The 27,312-nt window shown below is 37.5% G+C and overlaps 1 protein-coding gene across 1 annotated transcript; it reads left to right on the top strand.

Annotated features, from left to right (window-relative positions):
- Positions 1-703: 703 nt before the first annotated feature.
- CUL4B (cullin 4B) lies at positions 704-26,476 on the top strand. Its single transcript, XM_050901555.1, has 20 exons — positions 704-1,350; positions 4,061-4,176; positions 8,959-9,062; positions 9,985-10,054; positions 10,548-10,621; positions 11,661-11,823; positions 11,924-12,013; positions 12,298-12,380; positions 13,517-13,584; positions 14,724-14,842; positions 15,671-15,863; positions 16,975-17,079; positions 17,388-17,498; positions 18,252-18,337; positions 19,174-19,281; positions 19,544-19,657; positions 20,635-20,740; positions 20,818-20,990; positions 21,542-21,694; positions 22,898-26,476. Exons 1-20 carry the CDS (start codon positions 816-818, stop codon positions 22,991-22,993), a joined length of 2,667 nt encoding a protein of 888 aa, XP_050757512.1. The 5' UTR covers positions 704-815; the 3' UTR covers positions 22,994-26,476.
- The last annotated feature ends 836 nt before the right edge of the window (positions 26,477-27,312 follow it).

The following is a 27,312-nucleotide window of genomic DNA, read 5'->3' as shown; positions in this document are numbered from 1 at the left end:
GATCACTTCCGGTAGGTCAGAGGGCAGCGGAAAGGAGCGGGGGGCGCCGGCGGGAGCAGGGCGTGCGGGCAGGGCCGCCGGGCCGGAGGTGGGGCCCGCCGCCTAGCCGGGCTGCCCGGCCGCGCTTCCGGGCGGCCGCGCCCCAGCATGCACGGCGACCGGATGTGCCGCCATCTTTAGGCTCCCTCTCTGCCGTGTATTGACAATAACAAGCCCCGGGCCGGGCCGTCCCCCCTCAGGAAGCGGGAGCAGGAGGCAGAGAGGGGGGAGGCGGGAGCCCGAGGAGAGCGGGCCGCGGGGGGAGAGCGGGACGGGCGGCGGCGAGGGAGCGGGAGGCGTGTGGGGCGAGGGGCTGGAGCCGAGGCGTCGGGGAGCCGCGCTCAGCTCTCCCCGCTGCTGCTCGGCGGAGACGAGGCGGCCGGAGCAGGAGGGGAGCGGAAGGAAAAGCTGGGGGAGCGGGCAGCCGTGGGGAAATACTGGTGTTGGAGAGAAGAATTGAAAGAAACTAGTGGGTGGCGAGAGGCAGGAACCGAGACGCTCCGCTGAGAAAGGAGTAAAAGCAGGAAAGCAGAGACAAACTACGAGAAGAAACAAAGTAATAAAGAAAAGGGGAAGAGAGGAGATAAAGTGATTCCTCCGAGAAAGAAGAAAGCGAAGGAGGGGGAATACGAAGGACTCCACTGATGAGAGAGAGGAGTTGAAAGACGCCCCCCCCCCCCGAGAGACACCAAACAGAGACTGACTCTCAAACTCTCTCTCTCTTTGTCACACCACAAGGATTTGATGCCCCTCAGCCTGTTCACTTCTGTGTGTTCATGTTTCCCACAGGTTTCTCTTCCCCCAACCCCCCAGCTGCAGCCCAGGAGGTCAGACCTGCCACTGATGGTAATACCAGCAGCAGCTCCTCCTGCAAGAAGAGAAAGTTAAATAACAGCAGCAACAGCAATTCTGAAAGAGAAGAATTTGATTCCATTTCTTCCTGCGCCTCTTCTCCTTCCAAAAACACCTCCTCATCATCTTCCTCTGTCATCACCACCTCCTCGTGCTCCTCCTCAGGGGTTGCCTCCTCTAACCATCACCTCCAGAAGAAGCTGCGCTTTGAGGACTCCGTGGATTTTATTGGACTCGATGTGAAGATGGCTGAAGAGTCTTCTTCCTCCTCCTCCTCTCCTGCTGCCTCTTCTCAACAGCAGCACCAACAACAGCTCAAAAATAAAAGCCTTTTAATTTCGTCAGTGGCTGTGGGGCACCATGCAAATGGCCTGACCAAAGCTGCCTCCTCTACTGTTTCCAGTTTCGCCAACAGTAAACCTGGCTCCGCTAAGAAATTAGTGATCAAGAACTTTAAAGGTAACAGGCCATAATTTGTCACAACCTATGGGGCGCTGACGCTCAACTTTGTGTTGTGTTTTCAATGTGAAAACCGGTTGGCTTTCAAATAGCTCCAAGTTTTACAGGAAATGCTTTTCTGTGGTGGATGTTTCTATACTTATGTAAAGGGGGAATAATGTTCTATGATGCATACTTGCCCAGTCATGTACACATCCTGAGCTACACTTCGCTGCTTGGGATTATTTTTCAGACTCCTTTCACTCTGTCTCTTGAGAAGGCCTTAACTTGTATGTTAGACGAAAGGTTTTACTACATAAGTGTGGAAATCACCTTTCTTCAAACTTTTAACATTTGATACCTCTTTTCTAGTAATCCTGATTCAGGGCTTATTATATATTTTAGCCCAGTTTCTGATAAGTCTTTGCACAGAATGTGTTTTTTTTAAATTGGACCTGAATCTATGTGTCTTGCTTCTATCCGTGTTGTCTGTTTATAGGTTAATCTGCCTGTGCTTAGTTTTAAATGTTGAAACTAAGGTGATTATCAGGCTATTATGGCGGATTTCCTTTCTGGTTTCCCCACTTACCTTTAAAGTCGGTAGTTCAGATTTTTGCTGAGTGTTTTCCTTGCAATATCCTTGCTGTAGTTTTTATTATTTAACTCTTTCGTGTCTTTTCTCTGTCTTAACATACTTTTACTTTACAAGCTTACATTACTTTATAAATTCTTTCAAAAGATATGTTTGAGATTCTCAAGTGTTGTTACTAGAGACCAACTGAAGCAGAGAAATGAAACTTTTCTGCTGTGATGCTGCTTCATTTTCTAGTAAACAAAAATACAAATAGGTGTAGGCAGAAAGCTTAGCTAAAATTCTGTCATTTTTTTCTCTGTAAAGATGGGGAAATCATGGGCTTTCTTATTTCCTGCCTCTTGCTATCTTGTAAAATAGTCCAATAGCTTGCTTTCCTGCGTTGTTTTTCTTTTCCGCATGTGTTTGGGGTTGGGAGGGATAAAAGATATTACTGACAGTAAAATTATTTTCTAAATACACAATTGATACAAATGTTCTGTAGAGATACCGCAGAAGGTAAGGATTAGGATTATTTTAGCCACTGTAATGTTTTACAGCAGTTCATGATCACAGTGTAACTTTTTGCTTCAAGGTCCTCCTAATTCTCAAAAATGTTCTCCACCCATCATGTCATCATCATTTAATTTGCCTGATTATTTTAAAATTTATACTTTTGATGCATGATAGAAATAAATGCCACTTTTCTGTTGCTTGTACACTGTTATCTTTAAGGGAAGTCAACTTTCCATGTTCAAAGTATTTGTTAAATGTCATGGATTGCATGGTGCTGTGATCATCATTCCTTATGAATTGGTATTTGAATCACTTGCTTAAAAAGGATGTCTCAAGAATCTGCCAGCTTAGCTTTTTATTTACTCTTAGATGCTAAACTGAATAATAATCTTAAGATTATTGTCTTTATCTTAGTGTGATAGCAATAACATCCTTTACAACTTCCTAAAATCCGGAATCTTGGTATTTACTGCTGAGTAGCATACTCATTAGTTGCTAGTGAAAATAGGCAAGTCTCACTTGTAGTAAGTTGTCTCTAGATTCTTAAGATACAGCTAATGTTGGGATATTGCCAATATTGTAGGGAAATGCTGGGAGGACAAAAAAATTACTTCTCTGTTTGTTATTTCTAGAGAAATCATAAAGCTTTACAATTTGTTTTTTACCTTTAGGTATGTAAAAGTCAATTTTAATAGAGTATAAACTCTGGGCCAGTTTCACCTGTTGGTGGCATGGATGTGCATGTGTCTTCTTCCCTAAATTTTCTCCTCCTTCTCCATTTGGGAACATGCTTATTAGAACAAAAATGGCCATTTTAGCTAGTTATGAGAACATACAGAATTTTAAAATAGTCCTGGTATTCTGAGGATGTGACTTGGGGAGTCTCTCAGCCTGTTGTAAATGCTTTAGTCTTGCTGAAGATGCTGCATAGCAGGGGCATCTCTAGAAAAGAGGCTGAAAAAATAACAGAATGAGTCAAATCTGCAAAGCTTGAGCTATTTGAACATTAAAAGAGGGCTCTAACAAATATCTACTGGCCAAACCCAAGAGAGACGTAAATGGATTACTTTAAAATAGGAAGGTTTTCCTTGCGACCATAAAGCCTGTATCATAATTACAGTGTTTCCATGCATGTTTCTTGAGGGTTTCTTTCCAACTGTTAATACAGAATAGAATTAATAAGCAGTAAATTTAAAAAACAAGCTATACACAACTCTGTATCTTTTAATCCATCATTTTCGGCTTTTATGTTCACTTACTTTTAGCTGTGCTGTCCTGGTAGTGAAAAAGAGTGTAACGAAGATGTAGATCATTCTTGCTGGTTTTTAGCCTTTTATCCCTTCTTGAGCTGCTCAGACACACTATTGTGATTTTTATAAATCACATGTACTGTTTGGGCTACAGATGCTGTGATGTGTATGTGAAGAGCAACGCTGAATTTTTACAATGCGTTATTATTTCAAATGTAAATACAATACTGCTTTTACATGAATGCTTTCTTTTCATGTAAGTATAAATTAAAATCTAGAGTATCAGCCCATACCTCTTTCCTCTCAAAGCTACATTTTTCATTTCTGTAAAAGGTAAAATGTTCTGCTTTTTCTAAATACTTTCTCAAACTCTATATAATAATTTCTTTTAAAGATAAACCCAAATTGCCTGAGAACTACACAGATGAAACCTGGCAAAAACTGAAAGAAGCTGTAGAAGCTATCCAGAACAGTACTTCAATTAAGTACAATTTAGAGGAGCTCTATCAGGTAAGTGCTTTCAGTAAAAGCGATGGGGTAGGGCTTTTTGTTTTGTTATTGGATTTTTTTGCTTAAAACACTTTTTGATACAGTGGTAACAGTGTGACATTTTGCTTGACGCCTGCTTTTGTTATTGAAAAACTTTTCATCAAATAGTTTCTCAAGTTTTAAAATAATCAGTAAAAATTTCACAAGACCTCACATTGAACTCAGAAATTTTTTTGACTTGCCACAACATAGTCCAAGGTATGGTTTCCCTTGCAACAGTTGACAAGAATTAAATAAGGCAAGGAGCTGTATTCCCTTTACTGTTTTGGGGTTTATGGTGTGTAGCTGCTAAAGGAGAAATGTGAAATCCTGAAACGTTAATGTTTAGGTAAGAAAGAGACGATTTATAGTAAAATATAATCCTTTTTCTGAAGACAGTATCTGTTCATGATTGAGGATCATAAATCATTTAAAAACTGAAACTCTTATTTGACTTCTTAAAGTAAATAGAGTACCATTGTTCTTCATGAATTGTATTATTTTGGTTTGACTGTAATTTTTTATCATTCAGCATTCTGTCTGTTCTAACAACTGAGAATCAAAATTTATTCCCAGCAACAGCTCTGATTGTTTTGCCCTAAATGTTTTAGGAAGTGATCAGACTTGAACTGCATTTCCTAACTTTTTTTGTGAGCTCCACTTCTGCTTTTTCAGCTGAATGTGTTGGGGAGACTTCTTCCCCTCCTCACCTTTTCCCTACTAACATCGTGGTACTTGCGGTTTTAGTGGCCTAGCAACGGTACTGCTTTAGCTAGGTATTAAGACGCACTTACACTTTTTACTCTACTTTTAAAGCCTTTATTACCTGGTTAGTTGTTTGATTTGTTCCTCTGTGTGTATATAGCCTTCTCACCATCTGTTTTTAGTGTCTCTTCTTCCCCTGCCCTCCCCTTTTCAATAAAAGTTGCATTTGGATATGACTGATTTCTGTGAAAAGTTGGGAGAAAAATCCTGTTTGCACAAGGTTTGGGGACAGATTTAGGGAAGGATAAATTGTCATTCCTTGTGGAACCAAGAACCTCATGGGCCAAGATCCTCAGTCCAGTGTGTTTTTCAGCTCATTATAATCTTTTATAATGTTCAATTAATCTAAAAATAGCTTTTTTGACAGTTTGTCAGGATAATACGTAGTATTGTTAAAGTAACAATAAACAAAAGTATTGTTACTTTTGCAAAACTTGGTGAAACTAATAACAAATTACAACCCACTGTATTGGCTGGTATTGTAAATTACTCTAGACTGAACAACAGAGCAAATAACTGTTAATTAAATACTTGAAGGATATCCAAAATTGTTTAAAAATACAAAGTTCTATTGAAAGCCTTGCTTCTGCTTCACAGTTATCACTTAAATTCCTGCTCACTTTTACCACAGGCTTAATTTAATGTTGCTTGTGCTCAGAAAACCAAAAATACGCTTTTTTTCTTTTAAATCTCAATTTTAACATTGTAATAACTTAGATACTTTTCAATGAAATAGAATGCAATCAAGTATGAAATTTTTCTTTTTTAATCTAAAAATAAATGTCTTGATTTAAAAATAGGAATAGGAATCACTAGTGTTTTTAAATGCTAACTAAACTAATGTCATTTCTGAACAGCTGCTTGGTAAATGGATCTGATGCCAAATATGCCTTGGCAGACACCATTATCCAAGCATAAAGGGGAATTGCAAAAGAGTCTGCAAAAGTTCTGCTGCACACCTCAAAATAAGATACTTCTTTTTTTAATAGAGTTAAACTTCTTGAGTTTGGTTTAACTCTTGTCTGTGTTCAAAATCCTACTGAGCAAACATTTTGAGGCTTTATTTCTTTGTGGGACACTAGCTTCATACTTGCTTTGTTCCTTCCCAGCAAGAGAAATTATACACATCTTTGAGTAGCTGAAGTGCTACAGAATTGAAAGCTTCTTAATTAGAATAATTTTCCTTAGATTAGTACCAGAAAATAGAGATCTAGATCTTTGGTACCAGATCCCTAGTTAATTTCTTTTTTTACTCAGTCACAGAGTTAAGTACTTCTGGAAAGTTCTGATTTTCTCTCATCAGAGCTGTGTTCAGTTCTTTTTCCTACTTTTCCCCAGCACACAAACCCAGATGTGGATGCTGCAATTAAAACAAACAAAAAAAAACCCCACACAGCAGAATATATGTTACACAAAGGAAATATGACACTTTGCCTTCAGATGTTCTGACTGTCTTCAGCACACAGATTCCCTGATCAGAAAGCTTTATTCCATTAATTCAGAACAAGATAATTTTGTGAACTAGAGGCCCTAAAATTGCTGGGAATTTTTGATACGATGCAATTATTGTTGTGTAACACCAGTAATTAAATTTGCAAAGCATAGTATTGCAATAGTAGTGTTATGCTCCACAGAGCGAATCTTAGTACAAGGTTTTGTATTGGTGTGCTTAGAAACTTTACTCTCTTGAAAAAAAAAAAACAGCTGAGCAGAATTCACAAATTAAAGTTAAAACATTTCTATGGATGTTATCAATGAAGATGCAGAAGTTTTGCACTTGATGTTCAAACACTCAATACTAGCAGGCGTGTTTAATGCTTTGGAATTTCTGATACACAAATGCAAAAGCACAGCTTTATATGAACACTACATAAAACTAAGTGTATATTAATACATGTTAACTTATTTCACTAAGAGTTAATGGTATGCATTTGTCCATGTACAGTGCAGAGGCTAATTCTTTTAAGGATTTGGAGAAGCATGGTTAAGTAGTACTTGTTTTGATAGACAGCAGTTAGGAAAATGTTGGTAGTTGAGATGGATGAACTGGCCAGAAGTACAGCAAAATGGCTGCTGGTGTCCTAGGCTGGTAGGTAGAAGTGAGACTAACTGTGGTTATGCAGGTGACCAGCAAGTTCTATCTAAAACATTCGTCTTCTCAGCTCTTGGTTGGCTTCTCCAAAGTAAGTGGGAGAGAAGAAGAAACTCATTTATTGCACTTGCCGAAGGTCTAATCAGGCTCTTCAAGCTTAGTGTTTTCCATCCCCTTTTTCTTCTGAAATCAAAGTAGCAGTTATTTCGTGTTTTGCTGCTCTCTCATTTCGAGCCTGACCTGGTGGGTACAATAGCCAAATAGAGTTGAGCAGCGTCCATAACCTACTCTGAACAGTGAAATGTGGAATATGTTTTCCTGTCACATCATTGTATTTGTTTGGGGTTTCTTAAGTGTTAAGGCTCAGAGTTGAATTTGTTGCCATTTCCAGATATTAAGATATGTACACTTCAGTGATAATTCTGGCTTTCCTAATAATCATCATCCGGACCTGTTTTAGTCTTAAGTGGCACACTCACTCTCTTGCATTACCTGTTTGTTTCTGACAGTAAGCTTATGCTGGTTTGGTTTTCTTTTGTTGTTGTTATTGTGTGGGATGGTTTTGTTGTGGGGTTTTGGGTTTTTGTGGCGTTTTTGGTTGGTTGGTTGTTTTCTTTTAAGTCCTCTATGTCCTAGAGCCAGTGTTAGCTGTAGTCCACTTGCTCTAGAGAGTTGTTTACTGTTGATATCCTAGGATAAACTGAGGAACTCCTTGTTTAGCTGTTTTGATTGTTGCTGTGCTTTTAGTGGTGGCTGCTTACTGTTTGCTGGTGGCTTCTGTTTGGACTGTTGGGAAATATTCTGGAGGACTTCAGCGTAATGGAGTAGATCTGCTCTGTATACTTTGAACTACGCTGTCCCTGCATGGTTGCCTGCGGTTGCTGGGGAGCAAACTTGATCTTCCAGTCCTTTTTTTCCTATGAGTTGGTTGTACTGGCAACTGAAGTATTTTCCATTAAAAAAATAAATAAAATGGAGAGGCATTAGTTGAAAATCATATGTGCCTCTCTTCTCTAGCTTCTACAGATGTCTTACGGAATAATCACATATTGTGTCTTTCACCAATCTGCAAAGAGTTAAAGTTGTTCAGTTGCTTTCCAAATCTGGGCAATTGGTATAAATTTTGGAAAAGCCTTGAGTTACACTTATGGACTTAAGAATGCTTGTTTGCTTGATCAATCTCCAAGACATGTCCCCATTAAACTTCTTTTTGCTTCTTGCTGTGAAGCACAGCGACAATTCTTCTAATACTTGATTATGATCTAGAAATCTGAGATTTGTCACTGTAAACATCTGGAATGTAGTCATACTACTAAAAACTGTTCAGGATTATAACTAAACTTATTCAGGCAAGGGGTTGATGGATGGAGAGATATAGATATAAAATAAGTATATGTATGTACTTTTGGGGATGAGGGAAGCTTAATCAAGGAAAGGACTGCAAAAGGAAATAACACTAGCAGTGCTTTTCTACTAATATCAGTGTGACTTGCAGAGCACAGCAGTTAATAAAATTAAGACCTTAAGTGTCTGCTTTGAAGTATGAAACCCAGCAAGCTGCTGGAACATATTAAACTAACATCCTTGTTCTTAGAGATGCAAGCCCTGGAGTTCCTTATGAGATACTGGTACTCCAACTGAAATTAATAAACTGTAAGCTGTTCGGGGCATGGCCTTCCTTTGTCTCTTATTACTATTATAGTGCCATATATAGTGCCATGTCTCTCTCTGGTGTTTTGCATGCAGCTGTTAACTATGTTACAATTAAAAGCTGGTAGATTTTTGAGTGAGAGGCAGAAGAATTCCATGGTGGTTTTGGGTTCTTTCCCCCCCCCCCCCCCCTTCCTTGTAAAACTACATATAAGAATATAAACAGATTTCTTAGTATCTGTTTCTCTTTACTTCAGGCTGTTGAAAATCTCTGCTCCTACAAGATTTCTGCAAACTTGTACAAACAATTGAGACAGATCTGTGAAGACCACATTAAAGCACAAATTCACCAATTCAGAGAATATCCTTTTTTTAGCTGTTGACAAGCCAAAATGTTTTTACCTGCCAGTATGTGGTGATGGATTTCTTCGACTAGTTCATGACACTAGGCCGTGGTAATCTGAATTCCTACTTTTTGCATAATTGGGTCTGTTTTCATTTTTCTGTGGGACCTCAGAGAACACTACTAGTTCCTTTATGTCTGTAACCATTTTAAAAGTTTGTGAGAAAGTTTCATTGGTATTTATGAAACGCTTTGACATCTTACAAAAGCTCATATTAGACTTACAGCAAGGCTTAAAAAGGCTGTATTGCTTCAGGCTTTTTTATATGCTGAACTTACCATGCTCAGGTAAACAGAAAAGTCTTCCAACAAGTAGTTCTTGTTTTCTTTTTGAAAAGTGCTAGTGGTCTGGCAGCATACAATGTTAGTGGTTCTGAGAATCAAAATGTTTTATTTTCAAAAGTTTTGAGTTGCATCAGATCAAGATCCTGTTAAGTGGCTATTAATTAGTACCAGAACTATGCAGTGAGCTGAATACAAGTTAAATTTCAAGGACAAAATTTACCTCTTAAGGCTATCTCTTAACATGAGCTGAAATTATAGTATCTGTGTAGTGGTGGGCTCTTACATGTATTGTGGATTGTTGTTTTTTGAGGTGTGGGGGTACGTGTATGTGTTCACTCCCCAGGGATGGGGAATTAGACAAAACATTCAAAAGTATTTAGATCATTTTTTTAAATCATTAAAATAATTTTGATTTCTCATTATTAACACAAGGACCCTCATTAAAAATAAATATGTTGCAAGAAGTTAACTGGTTCTTTTTGGGAGTAGGTGAGTTTGTTGTGCTCTCTATTAAGTGTCTTTTAAAAAAAAAAAGTTGGTTCATTTCATTGCTAACACTACCTATTAATCATAATTTTCTTAATGATTTCTTCATGGATTCATTGGATAGTGTCCTTTTTCTAAAGAAAATAGATAAATGTTGGCAAGATCACTGCAGACAAATGGTAAGTTTTTTATCTTTTTAAAGAAAACCAGTTGCCTAGTCAGTGTATGTTTTGCTTAACTTTGTTCCTTTACAAACATACTGTGCTTCTGAAATGTTGTCTTAAATTTATATAAGGTTTCTTTGTGAAATACAACTGCATCTAGTTTGTTAGAAATCAAGCCTTGAAAATACTTGTCTGTAGTGTGTTTCTTGACACGTTGGTCTGATCTTGGACACACACACACCCAACTTCCAACTGTTGTTTCTATGCAAACCTTTCTCCTTTTTATACCTGTTATAAAAGGAGCTATTCTTTTATACAGAAAGATGCTAAGTGTCGCATTGATCATCTTGCTGAGATTGGCAGAATATTTTAAACAAATCAACACTGTCTAAGAAAGCACTGCCTGAAACCCGTCAGTGGGATTTTTTTGGTTGTTGAGCATAATATGTGTTGCTCTTCAGTTTCAAGAGTGAAATTATTGTGGCTTTTTTATTCCTTCTCATAACAGATTATGATTAGAAGTATCTTTTTGTTCTTGGATCGAACTTATGTACTTCAGAATTCAATGCTGCCATCGATTTGGTAAGGGCACAAAGAATAAAATTATTGGGGGTTATATTTAAATTATCGCATGTATCTTGCTGATTTTCGGGGGGGGGTTTAATATAAACTTTATAATGACCTGTAAATTAGATGGTGAATGCATACATGCTTGTTGCAAAGGGAGATTTCACTTTTAATTTTTGCCATGAGTTACAGGATTCTCCTAGAATAGCTGTGATAGCAAATTTCAGCTAAGTAGATATCAGCCTCCCGTTTGCACAGTTAAAGGAGAGGGCCTGTTCAACAACTGAAGTACGAGGGTTTGGGTTGCCCAGGTACTGCCTTTAACATGCATAGTATTCAAAGTTCTGTAAGTATTTTTGAAGGAAGAAGTTATCTAAAATAAAAGCAAGTTACTCTCTTTTGGACTTCAACCTTTGGGCCTCCCCCCCCCCATTTTAATAATTAGCAAATGCCCTACAGTGCCTTTGGCACTACCTGAATTACTTTGCCAGAGATTGAAGGAGTGGTGGATGGAGGGCCTGGCTTTTCCTAAAAGTGTCCAGACCCACAGTTTCAAATTCATGGAAGGTTTTGACTGGCATGTCCAAAGCAGAGATCCTTGTCTTTCACATTACTGAGTTCTTCTAAGCTCTGCCCAAGAATTAGAGATTAGAAAGTGATGGACAAAAAATAATATTGTCCAACAGCTTAAGCATGGAATTGGGAATCAGGATGACATTATCCTTTTCTCCTGAAGGCTGCTGTTCGTTCATTTTCCATCATCCTGCCAACCGAGTGAAAAATAAAGATGCTGCAGAAGTTAGGTGGTTATTTAGGAAAAAATATGTGCTTTGGTCTTTAAAATCTGTGGCTTACTGTTGATGCTTTGTCATGGTTTATTTTAGTGTTTATGTGTTTGTTCATCTTGAGTGATTTGGGGGCAGAGGAATGAGGAATTTGAAGAATGCTCGTATTTATTGGCCTCTCTATTTGATCTAGATCAAATTTTATTAATAGAGAATATTTGGGGTTGATTCTTAGGCAATTTATTGAACAGTCTTTATTTTCTTTTTAGGGATATGGGGCTAGAATTGTTCAGAACTCATATAATCAGTGATCAGAAGGTTCAGAACAAAACTATTGATGGCATTCTTCTGCTGATTGAGAGGGAAAGAAATGGTGAGGCTATCGATAGGAGTTTACTACGAAGCCTTCTAAGCATGCTTTCTGACTTGCAGGTGAGTAGACTTGTTTCACCTTTAAACCAATGAACAGCTCAGATTCTTATTTAGTGCTCAGTAAGCTTTATCCTGGATTGCTATCGTGTTGTTTCCCTAGATTTATCAAGACTCTTTCGAACATAGATTCTTGGAAGAGACTAACCGCCTGTATGCAGCAGAGGGACAGAGGCTTATGCAGGAACGAGAGGTATTTTGAATGTTTAACGATTTGTTATGCCTAATGACGAAGCATTTGTCAGGGAGAGGAACTATTCTGCTGCCTTAGCCAGCGTACAGGGCCATAATGTGACCTTTATGTTTTATAGTACTCTGGAAAAGGAAATTCATATGCAGTTGCCTTCAGTCACAGTGCTAATGATTTCTGCTTAAAACTGGAGCTGCTGCTGCTGCTGTCAGACCAGTGCTGTCTTTTGGGTTTTTTTTTTTCTCTTGATTTTTTTAAAACATACAAAACTACTCTGGCATTTTCAGGTTCCAGAATATCTTCACCATGTCAACAAGCGCTTGGAAGAAGAAGCAGACAGGATAATCACTTATTTAGATCAGAGCACACAGTAAGTGCAATCTCTCTTTGCTTGGTATTGTTAGCTGTTTGGCTCCTCTTCTGTTGAGGGCCATCTAATAGCTACAATTTATTTCAGTTGTTGACCGACCATCAAATGCTTCTCATTTCCCCCAATTCCTTGTTTACAGTGAAGCACTGTCTTGGCTCACACAGCTAATATCCTTTTCTTCTAAGCCACTAGCTATTTTGACATAAACATTGTTGGGCATTTGGTTGGAGAAAAACAGGCTGCCATCCCCAATCCAAACATCTCTTTCTTGCTGAAATGCAATTAATCAGCTGTCATCCTACCTCAAAAAGATAGGACCCGGGATAGAGAATTCTCAAGCTAAAGGCTCTGAATATTTACATAAAAGTATGTGCATATTCTTTATGGAGTCTGGGAAATTACTGACTAATGTCACTCTTCAATCTTTTCTACTTAGAGGCAGGATTTCCTCAAATACAATCAAGTGGAGTCCTACTATGACTGGTAGGACAGGACAAATGTTCTCCTAACATAAAGCCACAGCTGTCATGTCTGAGAGAAAATGTAGTTCACTAATATAACAAAACTCTTCGAGCAAGCGGTAGCAACTTCTTAAAGAGCAGGTACAGAGGATCTCTCTGAGAGGAAGGTGTTTTATTGCTACCATCATACATTTTTATTTCCTTCCTCCTTCAGCTGTTAAAAACATTTAGCTTGTTTAGTGGCTTCCTTCTTCTACACCATTATTAGTGGCCAACTCCCTATTTTGTTTTAATACCTCTTGACTTGTGAGGTGTGTTTTTTCTTCTCCTTGGTTTGTCTCCCAAGACATGAATCTCCTCCCACAAAACAGGAGAAGGTATATTCTTTGACAAACTTTTGCCCAGTTTCTTCACTAATGGAATCATTGTCCAGCTGCCTAGAGGTTATGTACAACAGGCTTATTGTGTGAATTAAATCCTCAGTCAGCAAACAGAAAAAAAGATTGCTTACTGGGGAGGAAAAAGGATAAATATGTGTATAATCATTTTAGGTCCTTGGCCACAGATAATTAGAGCACTCCTAATGACAAGCGTAGTTAACATAATCTCAAAAAAAGGATTTAAAACTGTCGATAATGGAAAAAGGAAAAGTAATTCTAAACGTTTTTTCTATAGGAAGCCACTAATTGCTACTGTAGAAAAGCAACTTCTAGGTGAACATTTAACAGCCATTCTTCAGAAAGGTAATCTTTCTTCTTTATAGAAATGTTTCTAATTACTGCTTCGGGGCTTTCAATTCCTGTGCTGAAAAAGAAAGTGACAGATTCAGGTGCTGGGGGAGGACATGAGCTACCTCAGTCTTTAATGCCCTTTGCTACTCAGTTCGTGAAATAGCATTGACCATTTTGCAAGAGGGCAAGTACCATTCTCCTTGTCAGAGGTAAGGAGACGCAGTGCTGTCTTCAGATATACAGCAAAGCAAAAGCAAAACGAGAATAGGGGACTCTTGACTTCAGTGTGTTAAATAGCATTTTGAAGACTCAGAGGTAAAGGAGTAGCCTTTGAATTATGGCTGTACCAGAAAGGGGAAACATTGATTACTTGCTGCTCACAAAAAGCAGCTTGTTTTAAAAACTTAGTATAATTTGAGCAATGATGTATGTTGCTTCAGTTCTGCAGTAGTCTCTGTGGAGTCAAGTGACCCTCTGTTGCTCTGAGGGATAGTCTAGAAATAGATATGGGTGCAGAAAGAGTTGAATAATAAAAGAAAATGATCAAGTCCTTACTAGCCGGATTCTGGATGAAACAGGTATGTGAGCATCTTCCTGCACATCTGTAACAGACTCTTTATTGAGAGGAGTATCAAGTTTGCAATATTTACCCATCTACTTTCTTAGAACCTTGCTGTGGAGCATCAGGCCTTCTCTGCCAATGTTAAAAAGTGAAAGGTGAAGATACTTCTTGAAGCTGCTTGCCTTCAAACATCTGTAAAATTTATTTTACAGCTGGAATTGAGACTCAGAGCTCTGTCTTGCCAAGGAACGTTTCCTACAGATCAGTAGAGCGTAAACTTTTCAAATCTTTAGGGAATAGTAAAGCAGAAGTAAGCAAAGGTGTTGTTTTAAGTATGTTACGTAAAGTACACATAGCCTAAGATATCCAGTGCAATAACAAGGTTTTTAAGGTTTGAGCCAGTTCAGGTAGCCATTCTGTGTTTCGCTGTTACATTAAGTAGCTTTAACAAACAAACAAACAAAAAAAACAACCATGAATTGCTTGATAAGAAATACTAGCTTTGAAGAGGTCCCTTACTGTAATAATATGCTGTGCTTTCTTTGGATTACTCTGATTTTAATTTCTATTGAAATTCTCTCATTTGCAGGTTTAAACCACCTTCTTGATGAAAACCGAATTCAAGACCTGTCTCTTCTGTATCAGTTGTTCAGTCGTGTGAGAGGCGGAGTACAGGTTCTCTTGCAACACTGGATTGAGTACATAAAGGTACTGTTCCTAGAACTCTGGAACAGATGCCACTATTCTATCAATGGCGTTTACACACAGATATTTGAGTCATCTCTATAAACTATTGCATTTTTCTAAGAATTAAAGACTACTTGCTTATAAACATATATTTAATAGGCAGCTTTTGAAACTGTACTAGGAAAAGTACAGTAACTGTTCTAGCCCTATCGAAGAAAATATTGAATGTTCAGTTGAATTATTGAACTCCAAATAAAATTGGAGTTTTTATCTTGCTTATAGTTAGTTAGAACTATATTTCTCCAATAGACATTTTGGTAATGGCAGAACGTTTCTGTCTTCTCCCTGCTAAAATTTCGTGTCAGAATGAGTGGTAGCTTAAGTTACCAACCAACTGAAGTTTAAAAAGCACTTGAATATCACTTAAAATGTTTCATCTTATTACTCAGTGAAAATGTTGTCACAGAAAGTATGGTTGTTGTGAATGAAGAAAGGCTTTGTAATGGCATAGGAGTACTGTTAAGTAAAATTTAGTTTAGTGGGAGCTTTACCTGTGTAAAACCTGAGGATATAGATGTTTAAAAAGGGTGTGTTAATTTTGTCAAGCTTAAGTTTATTTCTTTAGACAAAAGTTCTGAATCTGTTCACTTATAGGTTGGTTTTGAATCAACATACAAGGTCTACGAATGATTATATAGTAAATACTTCATAATGGTATTACTTCTATTGTGTTAGTGGAACTAATATGAATACCAGAAACAAAACATTACAAAATAACTTAGGCTTTTAAAAGTCTTGTCATTTAAATTCATTATTCAGGATAATTGAAAGGTATGTTTTATTTTGCAGGCATTTGGTAGCACCATAGTAATTAATCCAGAAAAAGACAAAACCATGGTCCAAGAACTACTTGATTTTAAAGACAAAGTTGACCATATTATTGATGTTTGCTTTCTCAAGAATGAGAAGTTTGTAAATGCCATGAAAGAAGCCTTTGAAACATTCATTAACAAAAGACCAAATAAGCCAGCTGAACTCATAGGTATTTTTCTTCAGTTTCTTCCCATGTGAGAATTTGGGTGGGGGACAAGAGGGAGCTGCTGATGCAGCCTACAGATGGGATATGATGGAATTGTGTGTTAAAAGACATTATGCACAATGCATTGTCAAACTGGGGATCTACTGTGCCGTATTATGCAAGTGAACTGTTTGATAGAATAGCATTAAACATCAAGAACAAGCTCTATTCATCAGTTCACTGGCTAGGCTATAGAAAAGTGAAGAACGTTAGAACTTAGGCATTCCAGCAATTGACTGGTGTCCAGATGTGAGAATACTGCTAATAATTTGACTTTTTCAGAAGCTTACATAACTGTGCCACCAACACGTGCACAGAGCTATTAGGGGCTTTACACAGATAACTATGTTTTAATATGTAGAGTGAAGAGAGATGAGGATGCGCTGTACCTCTCATGTTATGGGGACAGAGCCTCTGTAGTTTGCAAAGAACGTTGTTTACAGATTTGTGCATTACAGGCCTGGCGCTCTGCGCTTTTGAATACCTTAATCATTTCCCCACACAGTGAATAATACCTGCTTTGCAATCTGTTGTGCTGTTAGGCTTGTGGAGTAATGCTTTCTGCCCTCCTTTTTTTAAATTAATTCACTAACTGTAATGTGCTTACCAAACCATTTGAAATTAAAACAAACAGTAATCTGCTAGAGAAATTCAGCAGGATAGTCCACACATTTACATGACTGGTTTACATATTTTTCTTCTGATCTTTTTGCTTCTATTATAGCCATGTCAATCTATAGCAATAGTGACTTTTTACTTTGAGATCATAATATAGATCAGGATTTTTTACATACAGAAAAATCTTTTTTAACATTATGTATGCTAATAAAGTTAAGATGCAGTAATTGCTTATCTGAAAAAAGAGATTAGGCTATAATGTTTTTATACCTTTATAGCCTCTATGAAAATATATCAAGCTAGCTGTGATGAAACTGATTTGAAGGGGATTTCAGGATCCTTTACATTTCCAAAAGATTTCACAATATTAGATTCTTTTAAAAAATTCAAAAAATTAAATTATTTCATTGTGATACTAAGCATATGCTAAACTTTTTATTCCTCAACACTCCTTTAGCTAAATATGTAGATTCAAAGCTTCGTGCAGGCAACAAAGAAGCTACCGATGAAGAACTTGAAAAAATGCTGGATAAAATTATGATCATATTTAGGTTCATATATGGTAAGTATTGGGTTTTTTGTGGGGATACAGTTGTTTAATCAGTTACATAAAGGTATTTTGAAATAATTTTTGCAGTCTGTCTGCATTTTCAAGTGTTCATTCTCTGTGGATGCAGTTTGCTGGTGTAGTGCTGTTTAACTAGTTCGTGTGTTAAAATGCCGATAACAAGACCTCACTCAAAATCTGTGGAAATCTTAATGTGAAGGCCCTTGTTAACTTTACTGAGCTTTGAATTGGGCCTCTTGTAGGTAATGTTTGGTTAAAACAAACAATGATTTGTGATCACTGTCAAATCTCATCTCTTACAGGAAAAGATGTCTTTGAGGCCTTTTATAAAAAAGATCTAGCAAAGAGACTATTAGTTGGGAAGAGTGCATCAGTAGATGCTGAAAAATCTATGCTTTCCAAACTCAAACATGGTAAACTATCTATCTATCAGCTTGCTTTCTTTTAAAAATAGTCATTTTAACAGTCCTTCCCAGAAGTGCTGTTTGTATTTCCCCTTTACATGAGGGCAAAAACTTCATGTGCAAGTCTTGAATGACTGATAGGTTTTGAGGAGACTCATTTGCTTTTAGTTTCGTAATTATAGCAGCAATAGCCAAAAAATGGGAGCTTAAAGTGCACGGTGTATCTTGGCCTGTGGGATAGAGTTGAGGTTCCCTGCTGAATAAATCAGTGATGTGCTCAGAGAACTTTAGGATGACTTCTGCTTGCTATTCACTCCATATAAGGTCTGAAACATGAAGCTGCCAGCTAGCAGTCTCCTAGTCTGGTCTTCATTGTTTCATAGGATGGAGTCTTTGGGTGGTAAGAGTAGGATTTTTTAGAACTTGATCTTGTTCTACCATCAAGAGACAGTTTGGCAGGCAGCTGATAGGGGTTAGAATTGTCGTCTGAGTGACAGGTTGCCAGTGGAGTCCTAGGATGAACAGTCATGTCCACATGGAAGAACAATTGGGTTGCAAAATAGCTGCCACATGAAAACATTTTACCCCTTCTTGTTTATAACCTTATTCTGTATCTTAATTAGAATCCAGGTCTTTATGTAAGAACATATGCTGAAATAGGTTGTCTTGCTTCAAAGTACATTCTGATATTTAGAATAACTACTCTATGGTGTTGAAAATAAACAAGATTAATTTTTAAGATTTACATTTTCTCTTTTATAGAATGTGGAGCTGCTTTCACCAGCAAACTTGAAGGAATGTTTAAAGATATGGAGCTTTCAAAAGACATAATGATACAATTTAAACAGGTACTGTGGGAAAGCCTGCCATGGCTCCTTCATTTACTTGCTTTTTGAATGAGTTATTCTCAGAAAGCCTAACGAGAGGGTGCAGGATGTCTTCAGTTGTGAACATTTCTATTGTAATTGAGTTAAACTCCTTTTGAATTATTCCAGTTGTCTGTAATGTTCTTTCAGTACAGAGAAAAGGACTTAATAGGTGATTGCTTTCAAAAGGAGTGGACAAAAGCCCAACTGAGAAAACAGTCTCTACTGAAAATCAGTCGGAATCTATTTCTTAATTCTGTGCTGTCTGTGCTTTTGAAAATTTTAATGAATTTATTAATGGTTTTCCTGAACAACAAAGCAAAAAACTTGAAACAAGAAGCTTCTTTAAAAAAAACAAAGAAAAAAAAAAGCCACCACCCGCAGTAATAAAAGAAGTGTAAACTTATAAAACATTTTAACACCAGTTATAAAAAAATTTTAACACCGCTATATTCTGATGGACTGGCTTGTAAGCTTTTGCCCATTAATTCTGGCAGTTCTGTAATGTTTTGATTACAAGCAAATTTTAACATTCTTTCCTCCATTCACACATAATTAGGAACATCTTCACATGAGCCTGCTAAAACACTTCTTTTGCTGTTTTCTTCCTGTATGGAAGTGCCTTTAGAACTTCAGGAAAGTGCTTTTTCTTACCCTGATTTTCTTGTATGTAACTCGCAGTTTATATAGTGAAGACATTATAAGGTCACCTGTCTTCTGTGCTCTCGTAATGCCTTTTCTAACTAACTATTCAGTTCTACCTGAAATATGTTTAACAAACATTGCTTTATTTCAATTTACTTTGTTTCTTTCTGCAGTATATGCAAAATCAGAATGTACCTGGCAACATTGAACTAACAGTGAATATTCTGACGATGGGTTATTGGCCAACCTACGTGCCTATGGAGGTCCATTTGCCCCCAGAGGTAATGAATATAGACATATTACACCGAGTATCAGCATATCAGTAACGCATCTTGATATCAACTGCAACTTGGTTTTAAATATGCATATAATCTCTAGAAAGAAATGCAGAAGTGTCTTTTTTAAATAAAGTTTGTTTTCTTTTCTTGCAATTCCCTTCATCTTTCTAAGCCTTTATTTAAGGCTTATTTGATTGTGGAGGAGGGAAGGATGCTTTTAAAGTAGAAATCGTGTTTTAGTGTTTGGGTTTTTTTCTTTTTTTAGATGGTAAAACTGCAGGAGATATTCAAGACCTTTTATTTAGGAAAACACAGTGGTAGGAAACTTCAGTGGCAGTCAACACTAGGACACTGTGTACTAAAAGCAGAATTTAAAGAGGTGAGTGTATTGTTTCTCTTATTCCTGTTGCTTTGCCGATTCCAAGTCGGGGTTGTACCTTAGCGATATATCGGGAAGCTTTTTTGTGCTGTGATGGAAAACTTAGCACTGTTTTTGCAATTAGTTTTAACTTGTGACCTCTTGCTATCATTTCTGGAGTTGGTAGTTTCTGAAATAGATGTAGTAAGGTCTAAGAAGATGCATCCAATTTCTGTATCGGTAGAAAAAAAAAAGTTGGTTACTGCTTGCAGAAAATATCCAGTAGATTTAGTTCCATATTAAAAATGGCACTAATTTTTATACTGGGGAGGAAAAAAAAAGGGGGGGGTCGTGTTCCATAGGTGACCTTACTTCATCTGACAGCATTAAGCATCTTTACAGTAAGCCTTTCACTACTGAAATAAAAGTTTTGGATTGTACAAGAACACAACTGTTTTTAAAGGGCTTCCAGTTATTCCCCTTCAGCATTTCTTCATGGGCACAAATATATTTCAAGAAAATTTCTCTTGGAATAGGAATGCTTACCAGTTCTATTTTTCAGAAAAATGTTAATGGTAAAACAAATATTATCAAACTTGGTTATTTCAAAAATCCTGTAGTACTGTGTTTCTTAAACTAATATTTGTGTTACACTTTGAATTAGAAGTCTTTCAAATTGTAATTTTAAGCACTCAGTGCTTTGAGATTTATCTTGAGTAAGTTGATGCATATCTTGGATGAGTTTTGTCACTGGATGTAATAGTCTAACCTTCTGACCTCTAGTTTATTCTGCATTTCATAGTAAACACAAGGTGACCAGTAACTTTCATTCTTTTTTATTCCCAAATGAATAAAATAACAATCCCATCCTTTAAGTGAAATAATTGACATGAGTGACTTGTTGTTCCCCCCTCACCTCCCCCCCAAAAAATAAACCAAACCCCCCCCCCCCCCCCCCAAAACAGCCTAGTGATGTCTGTTAATTTCCCTTGTGACAGGGCAAAAAAGAACTTCAGGTCTCCTTGTTCCAGACACTGGTGCTGCTCATGTTTAATGAAGGAGAGGAGTTCAGTTTAGAGGAGATAAAGCAAGCCACTGGGATAGGTTGGTATTGAAGACAGCTGACTACTTCCACGTCTTCTTACTAAAAAAAAAACCTAAACAACTTGTTTTTGCTTTAGAGGATGGAGAGCTGAGAAGGACACTTCAGTCTCTGGCTTGTGGCAAAGCCAGAGTACTGACTAAAAGCCCCAAAGGCAAAGATGTGGAAGACGGCGATAAATTCACATGTAATGATGATTTCAGACATAAGCTCTTCAGGATAAAGATCAACCAAATTCAGATGAAAGAAACGGTATATTCTTTTTAATTCTCTGGGGTTTAGATCTTTGGGTTAAGTATCTTGTTGCCTGCCCATTTACAAGCTTTTTTCCTCTCGGTTGTAACATACATACGATATCTTTGTAAAAGTTAGACGTACAACTTGGATGGTAGCACATACCTAACAATGCTGATTTAAATGTGTGCTTCCATACTAACTTAGACACCAGTGATGCTAGATGTCCCTAAATAAGGTTGTTTAAGAGAAGTTCCAGTTAGTGAATGTTCTTTTCACCCATAATCATTCCCTGGAGCTTTACTGAATGGTTTGTGAACATAGAAACAAGTTCACAGTGAATTTTCCCTGACAGCCATCCCATGTAAAATCTGTGCAAAGATTTTAATTCCTCGTACAAGTGGTTTTTTAATAGATAACCGGTCTTTGTATTTCTAAAGGATTTATATCAAATACTTGACAACAGACATTTTACTGTCTTACACTGAGAATTGTCTTAGAGATACGAGGAAGAATTGTTTTGACAGTTCTAGTGTTCTCTTTAAAACTTTTCTAAATGGATCCTTCAGGTAGAGGAACAGGCAAGCACTACAGAGAGAGTATTCCAGGACCGGCAATACCAGATTGACGCTGCAATTGTACGAATCATGAAGATGCGCAAGACACTGAGTCATAACCTGCTTGTGTCAGAGGTCTACAACCAGCTTAAATTCCCAGTAAAGGTGTAGTACTGAGTTTTCTTCTTCTAAAACTTTATTACTTTTTATATTCCCTGGCCTGTCCTCAGTTAAACGGTGCTTCTGTCTAAAACACTCATCTTTTTACTATTAGGAAGGACATACTCGCTTTCAGGAATTTTTAAAGTGCCAGTTGTGTTCATTTATCTGAATATTACCTCAGACTTTTAGTAAGTTAATAAAACCCGTTACCAAAGGCTTTCAGAACTGGAGTCTGTTAGCAATAACTGTGAAGCTAGCTCTCCTTGTACGCTGTTCTTGCATTTAAGTGTTCTGGCAATGTGTTCCTGGGGACGAGGGGAAAATGATTCAGATACGTAATGCAGAATTGGTTTTGATTCTTAATTTGGTTGATACTTTTTAATAAATTAGTAATCAATAAATGTACAGTGGCTTTTCCAGACACATTATATTGGTTAATATATATACACACACATATATTTATGGAATGAAAATTAGATATTGGTGAATGTCTCAAAGCTAAAGAAACCCACAGTTGCAATATAAAATGAATAGCTTACTGTGTGCAAATGGAAATGGATTTTCAAATAGACAGTGATGCGTCTGTTTGAGTTCAAATATACAGTGCTTTCTATCAATGGAAATGTAAAAAAAGTACTGCCATCTCATTCTGTTTTGTTACCATGTTAAGTTCCTGCAGGCCTGTAAGTATTGCATAAACTGCAGTTGGACTTTGGAGGGTTATAACAGATGATTTAAATGCTTTTCCTCACTCTTTATCATGAGGCGTTTTTATAAAGTCCTTCTCCCAACAAAATCATAGGGCACCCAAACTGTCACAAAACTCACTCACATCAAGATAAAATGAAACTTTTACCATCTTTACCAGGTAAAAGTCAGAAATAGAAACGCTTTGGTACGTAATGCATGAGTTGCAGTTCTTTAAAGTAGAGTTCAGTTTAAACAGCAGCAAATATCTTTCCCTGCTGTAAAAAGTCTATGCTTAGCTGCAGGTGACAAGCTAATCTTGTAACTTTCCCTTCAATCAATTATACATTGCAGACTTTAGAAGCTTTGATGCTTTAAGGGATTTTTAAATTTTTTTAAAAACTGATTTCTGTTTCCTCAGCCATCTTAAACAGTATGTGTATTTGGCTTAAGTAGAAAGAAAGAACCGAGAAACATTGACTGCAAAGTAATAATGCTGACATCTGCTTTATTTTACAGCCTGCTGACCTTAAGAAGAGAATAGAATCCTTAATTGACAGGGACTACATGGAAAGAGATAAAGAAAACCCGAATCAGTACAACTATATTGCATAAACATATGTTGGCCTTTGTTTTACTGCACACTTGGTGTCATACACAGTTGCCAGTGGATAAACTAGCCTGTTGATCCTGTTAATTGACTTTTTATACTACCGATGATTGAATGAAAGCAGTGTAATGGAAAAGTATAGTAGAGTGGACTTCTTTCAGTGGTTAACATGCCCATTTAAAGAGTACTATTTACATTTTAAGAAGAATGCTGTTGAACTCTTTGCATGTTATTTAGTAAGATGTGCAGAAAGCTGAAAGAAAGTACCTGGTCTTTGTGATTCCATTTGTCTCTGGGTCTGAAGAGGAGTCCCTTGATATATGACAGATGTCTTTCACACCTTTAAATGGAAACAGAAGGTTAATTAATATAAGAGAATAACCTTTAAAATGCTTAAACTGCATGCAAACTTTTAATTTACTGTACAGAATGCATTTCAGTTAGTAACATACCATTGGTTTGGTTGATGCCCACACTTGGATCTTTTCCCTTGAGGGAGGGAAAATGGGGAATAAGCCAAGCTGTGCTTATTGCTGATCTAATGGAAAATATTCTTGGTCACAATTAAGACAAAATGGTACCAATATAAAATGATGTATAAAGTTTGCAGTGTGGGCATATATACTGTATATACAAACACCATTCTTAAATAACTGCTACAACAAAACAAGTTCAGATTCGATTTATATGGCTTGCCTGTAAGACTTGGTGTTCACCTTTGGGAATTTTAAGCATAAAACAGCCATAATGGAAAAAGTGACAGTTTTTACTAGTCATGGGTAGGAGGCCTTCACCTCTTGGCAGCAATACTCTAGAAAAGAGAATCTATTTACAGATTTCTATGAAAAGCCACACTGTTCTTGTGGTAAAGCTGTAAGAACAAAAATTACAAATGGATTTTAATACTTGTTTTGCTTTGCAACATTCTAAACTTGAACTAACCTCAAGGTTTAGACAGGGCAGCTCTTCTAAGACTGCCCTGCTTTGGATTGCTTTAACTTAAAGCTTTAAGAACTCAGCCCTAGATGTGGCAGGCCTCCTAGAACCCAGAAGCCTACCTCTCATATAGAAAGTAAGTATTGCTACAAGGCATCTAAAATATATTTTCTTAGATGACCAGAGAGCATTCTTTGCATCTTTATAAGACATGGGAGAATAAGTCACTTGAATGTAGAGCTTTGTTTCAACAAAATGCATTGGGTTTTTTTATTGCTATAGCAGCATGTGCCAGGAATATATGGAAGAAAAAGTGTCAGCAGAAAAGGTAACTCCTCCACATAACAGTTCTTCCTTACCCAGCCAGACTTTAGACCTCCGATCAGCTGTGTTGCAGAGCACAATGAAAAACCTCATCCTCTTTCAGGCACTGATAGTCCTGGGGAATACCAGATATTTCTTGAAAGCAAGATGTTACTTTTGTTCAATGGCAGTGTAACTTAGCTCTCGATGATCTACAACTTTTATCACTGTGATCCCACATTCAGGGGTGTGCATGTGCAAGAGAGGGAGAGTGTGTATATATGTGTGTGTATTTTGTATCCGACACATCCCATCCTTACTGCTTTTTTGATCAACTGTTTAAGTCCATATTTTCTCCAGCTGTGTTTTCTCTCAAGCTCTTTTATATGGAGTCCTTAGCTGACATGAAGCCGATGGGGTTTTTTTCTCCTACTAAATCATTTGCTGTCACCCTCTACTAACTGTCATACAGCTCTTTGTGATCTGCAGAAAATCTACCTTATCCTTTGACACTATTGCAGCATAACCACTGGTAGACATCCAGGACCACCCTTGCCTCTGTAAGAAAAATACTAACAGTAGAGTTATCTGGTAAGAAACTTGAAGACTGCTCCTGCAAATCTTTAAGTATTAGTTCAAATAGACATGCACTGGGGAGGAAAGAATGCCCCCCCCCCCAACCTTCTGTATTTTGCATTCAATGTTCCTTTTTCTTGTATGTGTTTTGTATCTTTAGCCAATAAAAGATTCCTTTTAAAAAGGTGTTTTGGAGAAGGAGCATAAAACTTAACTCTTTGGGAGACAAGAGATGATGAATATCAGTATTGAACTGGTTCCATTCAGTCTGTTGTAGCATATAAATCTAACACCACTGCATGTTTAAAATACCTATTCTGGTGAAATCCTCCCTCATTAGACAAGTGTGTTGCATTCAGTCAAACTAACGGGAAAGGTCTGAAGGTTTATTTAATTTTTATCCCATCCATTTCAGTAACTTAAATGCAGAAAATATTATATAGAAAATGTCCTCAAATCTCATCAGACTTCCACAATCTGAGGCAGACCCTAAGCGCCAGTCTAGTTAAAGCAACCCAAAGAATGGACTTTGAGAACCCTGGCTAGGCTGAGAGGGGGGGTGAGAGAGAGGAGGGAGAAGGCTTCTCCTTCTTGTGTCTTCATGGGTTTTCCCCAAGAACTTCTTCATCTCTTCTGCTAAGGTCTCACTCATTCCTGGTTAATGACAAAGCTGCAGCCAAGATTTATCGTCCAGCCGTACAACTCTGCAACTTCTTGCTGGGATCATGTGCCTGCCTATTGAGCCATATATATCTCTGTAAGAAAAAAATTAACGTGGGCTTGGACCACAGCTCATCTGGCTATAACACAGCTTGTCTGTTTGGCCACACATTTTTAATCTTGACTCTTGCATGCAGTTTATAGCACCTTGTTCATAAGAAATTGCAGTTTATTCTTAGAAATATATATTTTAGGTTTTTTAATCTTTATACCCATAAATGGACTATTTTTTTGTCTTGGCTGGTTTAAAAAGTGACCATTTTGTTTAAATGCTGTAATTGCAAATGTGTTGTAAACGTTGTTTTGTTCTATAGTTTACACAAAGGTGCCAAAGTAAATAGTTAATAAAAAAAAAACAAACCCTAGCAAATTGTTAAGTTGCTTTAGCTGTTCTTCATATTTTGGTCTCTGCTCTTTTTTTTTTGTCAGCCTTTCATTTTTTCCTAGACATATCATTTGCCCTAATGCTTTCTTAAAAAAAAAAAGTGCATCTAAAGAAATGTTCAAATACCACTTTTTTAGTGATTTCATATAGTAGGAAGAATATTTTCTTTGAAACGTTACACTAAAATTGTAAGAGTACAGCAGCATTCAAAAATGTAATATACTTTTTGTATAACAGTTCTTCAGAGTATGTCTGGAGTGGGGGAAAAACTAACCCTGTTACTTTTCAGAAGCCTCTTCCCTCGGCTACCAGAATATGAAATTGTGCTTTTTCACTGCATCAAAAAGTTATAGTTTATGCAGACTTGCAAACAGGGCATGTATCACCGTTGCATCCTTCGATGCAAAAAGCAGCAAAACTTTTTTTATGTTTCATAAGTCTGATATGGGTACAGAGAGTCTTTCTTAAGTTGGTAAATAATGTAAATACATGTCCTTTCAGAGAGTGAGTCTGTTATCTAGGTATTTTGTGTCATTTAATAAATATTAAACAGTTTTGTGTTGATAAACTCGTGTGTGTAAAATGCCTTCTTACTCAAAGTTCTGTATGTTGGGCTTACTAATGTTTGTGGCTTTTTTAAATTCTTTAGCTTGTGCTTTGATAGCAAAATACTTGTTTGCTACTTCAATATAGTAAGTAGTTCCTTCTTCATTCAGTCATTAAAATCCCTTGAGTTTTCTAAGTGGCTTCCATTCCTGAATTATTTTTTTACTAAGTCTTCTACAAGGTTATTGGAGGGGAAGGAAATAAGCATCCTCGCAAACTCTGAATCAGGATTGGAATGTGCAGAAGTGCCAGAAATGGTACAAAAATACCCAAGGTGGTGGCTTGTTGCTAGTAGAGGAGGCTGCTCTCCTGCTGTACGATTATTCCTTGTCTCCCAGCACAGTAATTTTTTTAATGGCTCTGGTACAATTATTGAAGTACAAAGGACAGGGCTGGACAGGGAACTTGCTTCTGTTATTGATGATGGCTGACTGGGCCATTTCTTAATTTTTCTTCAGCCATTTGGAACCACTGGCCCAAATCTGAGCAGAATTTGTCAGGAGTATCTTCAGCCCGGCCTTTCCTGGTGCAGTCGCTCTGAGGACTTAGTGGAGAGGGGAGGCGGAGTGTTTTGATTTGACTTTCTGAGCTCTGGAGGGGTGGTTTGGAAACACGGATAGCTGTAGCAAAGCAAGCGCTGATCCTCCAGACTGGTCTCTGTTGAAGGCTTGCATGTACTGCAGGGAGGCTGACCTTGCACAGCACTGCTGTAATCACAAAATGTTCCTAGTGCGTGGTGGTTTTAAATAGGTATGGTAAATGTCTTCCACTAATACTGCTCAGGTGCTTTCTTTCTCT

Source organism: Gymnogyps californianus, chromosome 9, assembly GCF_018139145.2.
Source record: "Gymnogyps californianus isolate 813 chromosome 9, ASM1813914v2, whole genome shotgun sequence".
Taxonomy (NCBI): Eukaryota; Metazoa; Chordata; class Aves; order Accipitriformes; family Cathartidae; genus Gymnogyps; species Gymnogyps californianus.
Note: the sequence above shows the minus strand (reverse complement) of the source record. Positions and strands in the feature narration are given on the sequence as shown.

Bases quoted from the DNA above. Each gene is read 5' to 3' on its own strand.
- CUL4B (XM_050901555.1), top strand. From the start codon at position 816: ATGTTTCCCACAGGTTTCTCTTCCCCCAACCCCCCAGCTGCAGCCCAG. The intron at 10,622-11,660 runs GTAAGGGCACAA...TTTTCTTTTTAG, and splicing joins TCAATGCTGCCATCGATTTG to GGATATGGGGCTAGAATTGT. The intron at 11,824-11,923 runs GTGAGTAGACTT...TTGTTTCCCTAG, and splicing joins GCATGCTTTCTGACTTGCAG to ATTTATCAAGACTCTTTCGA.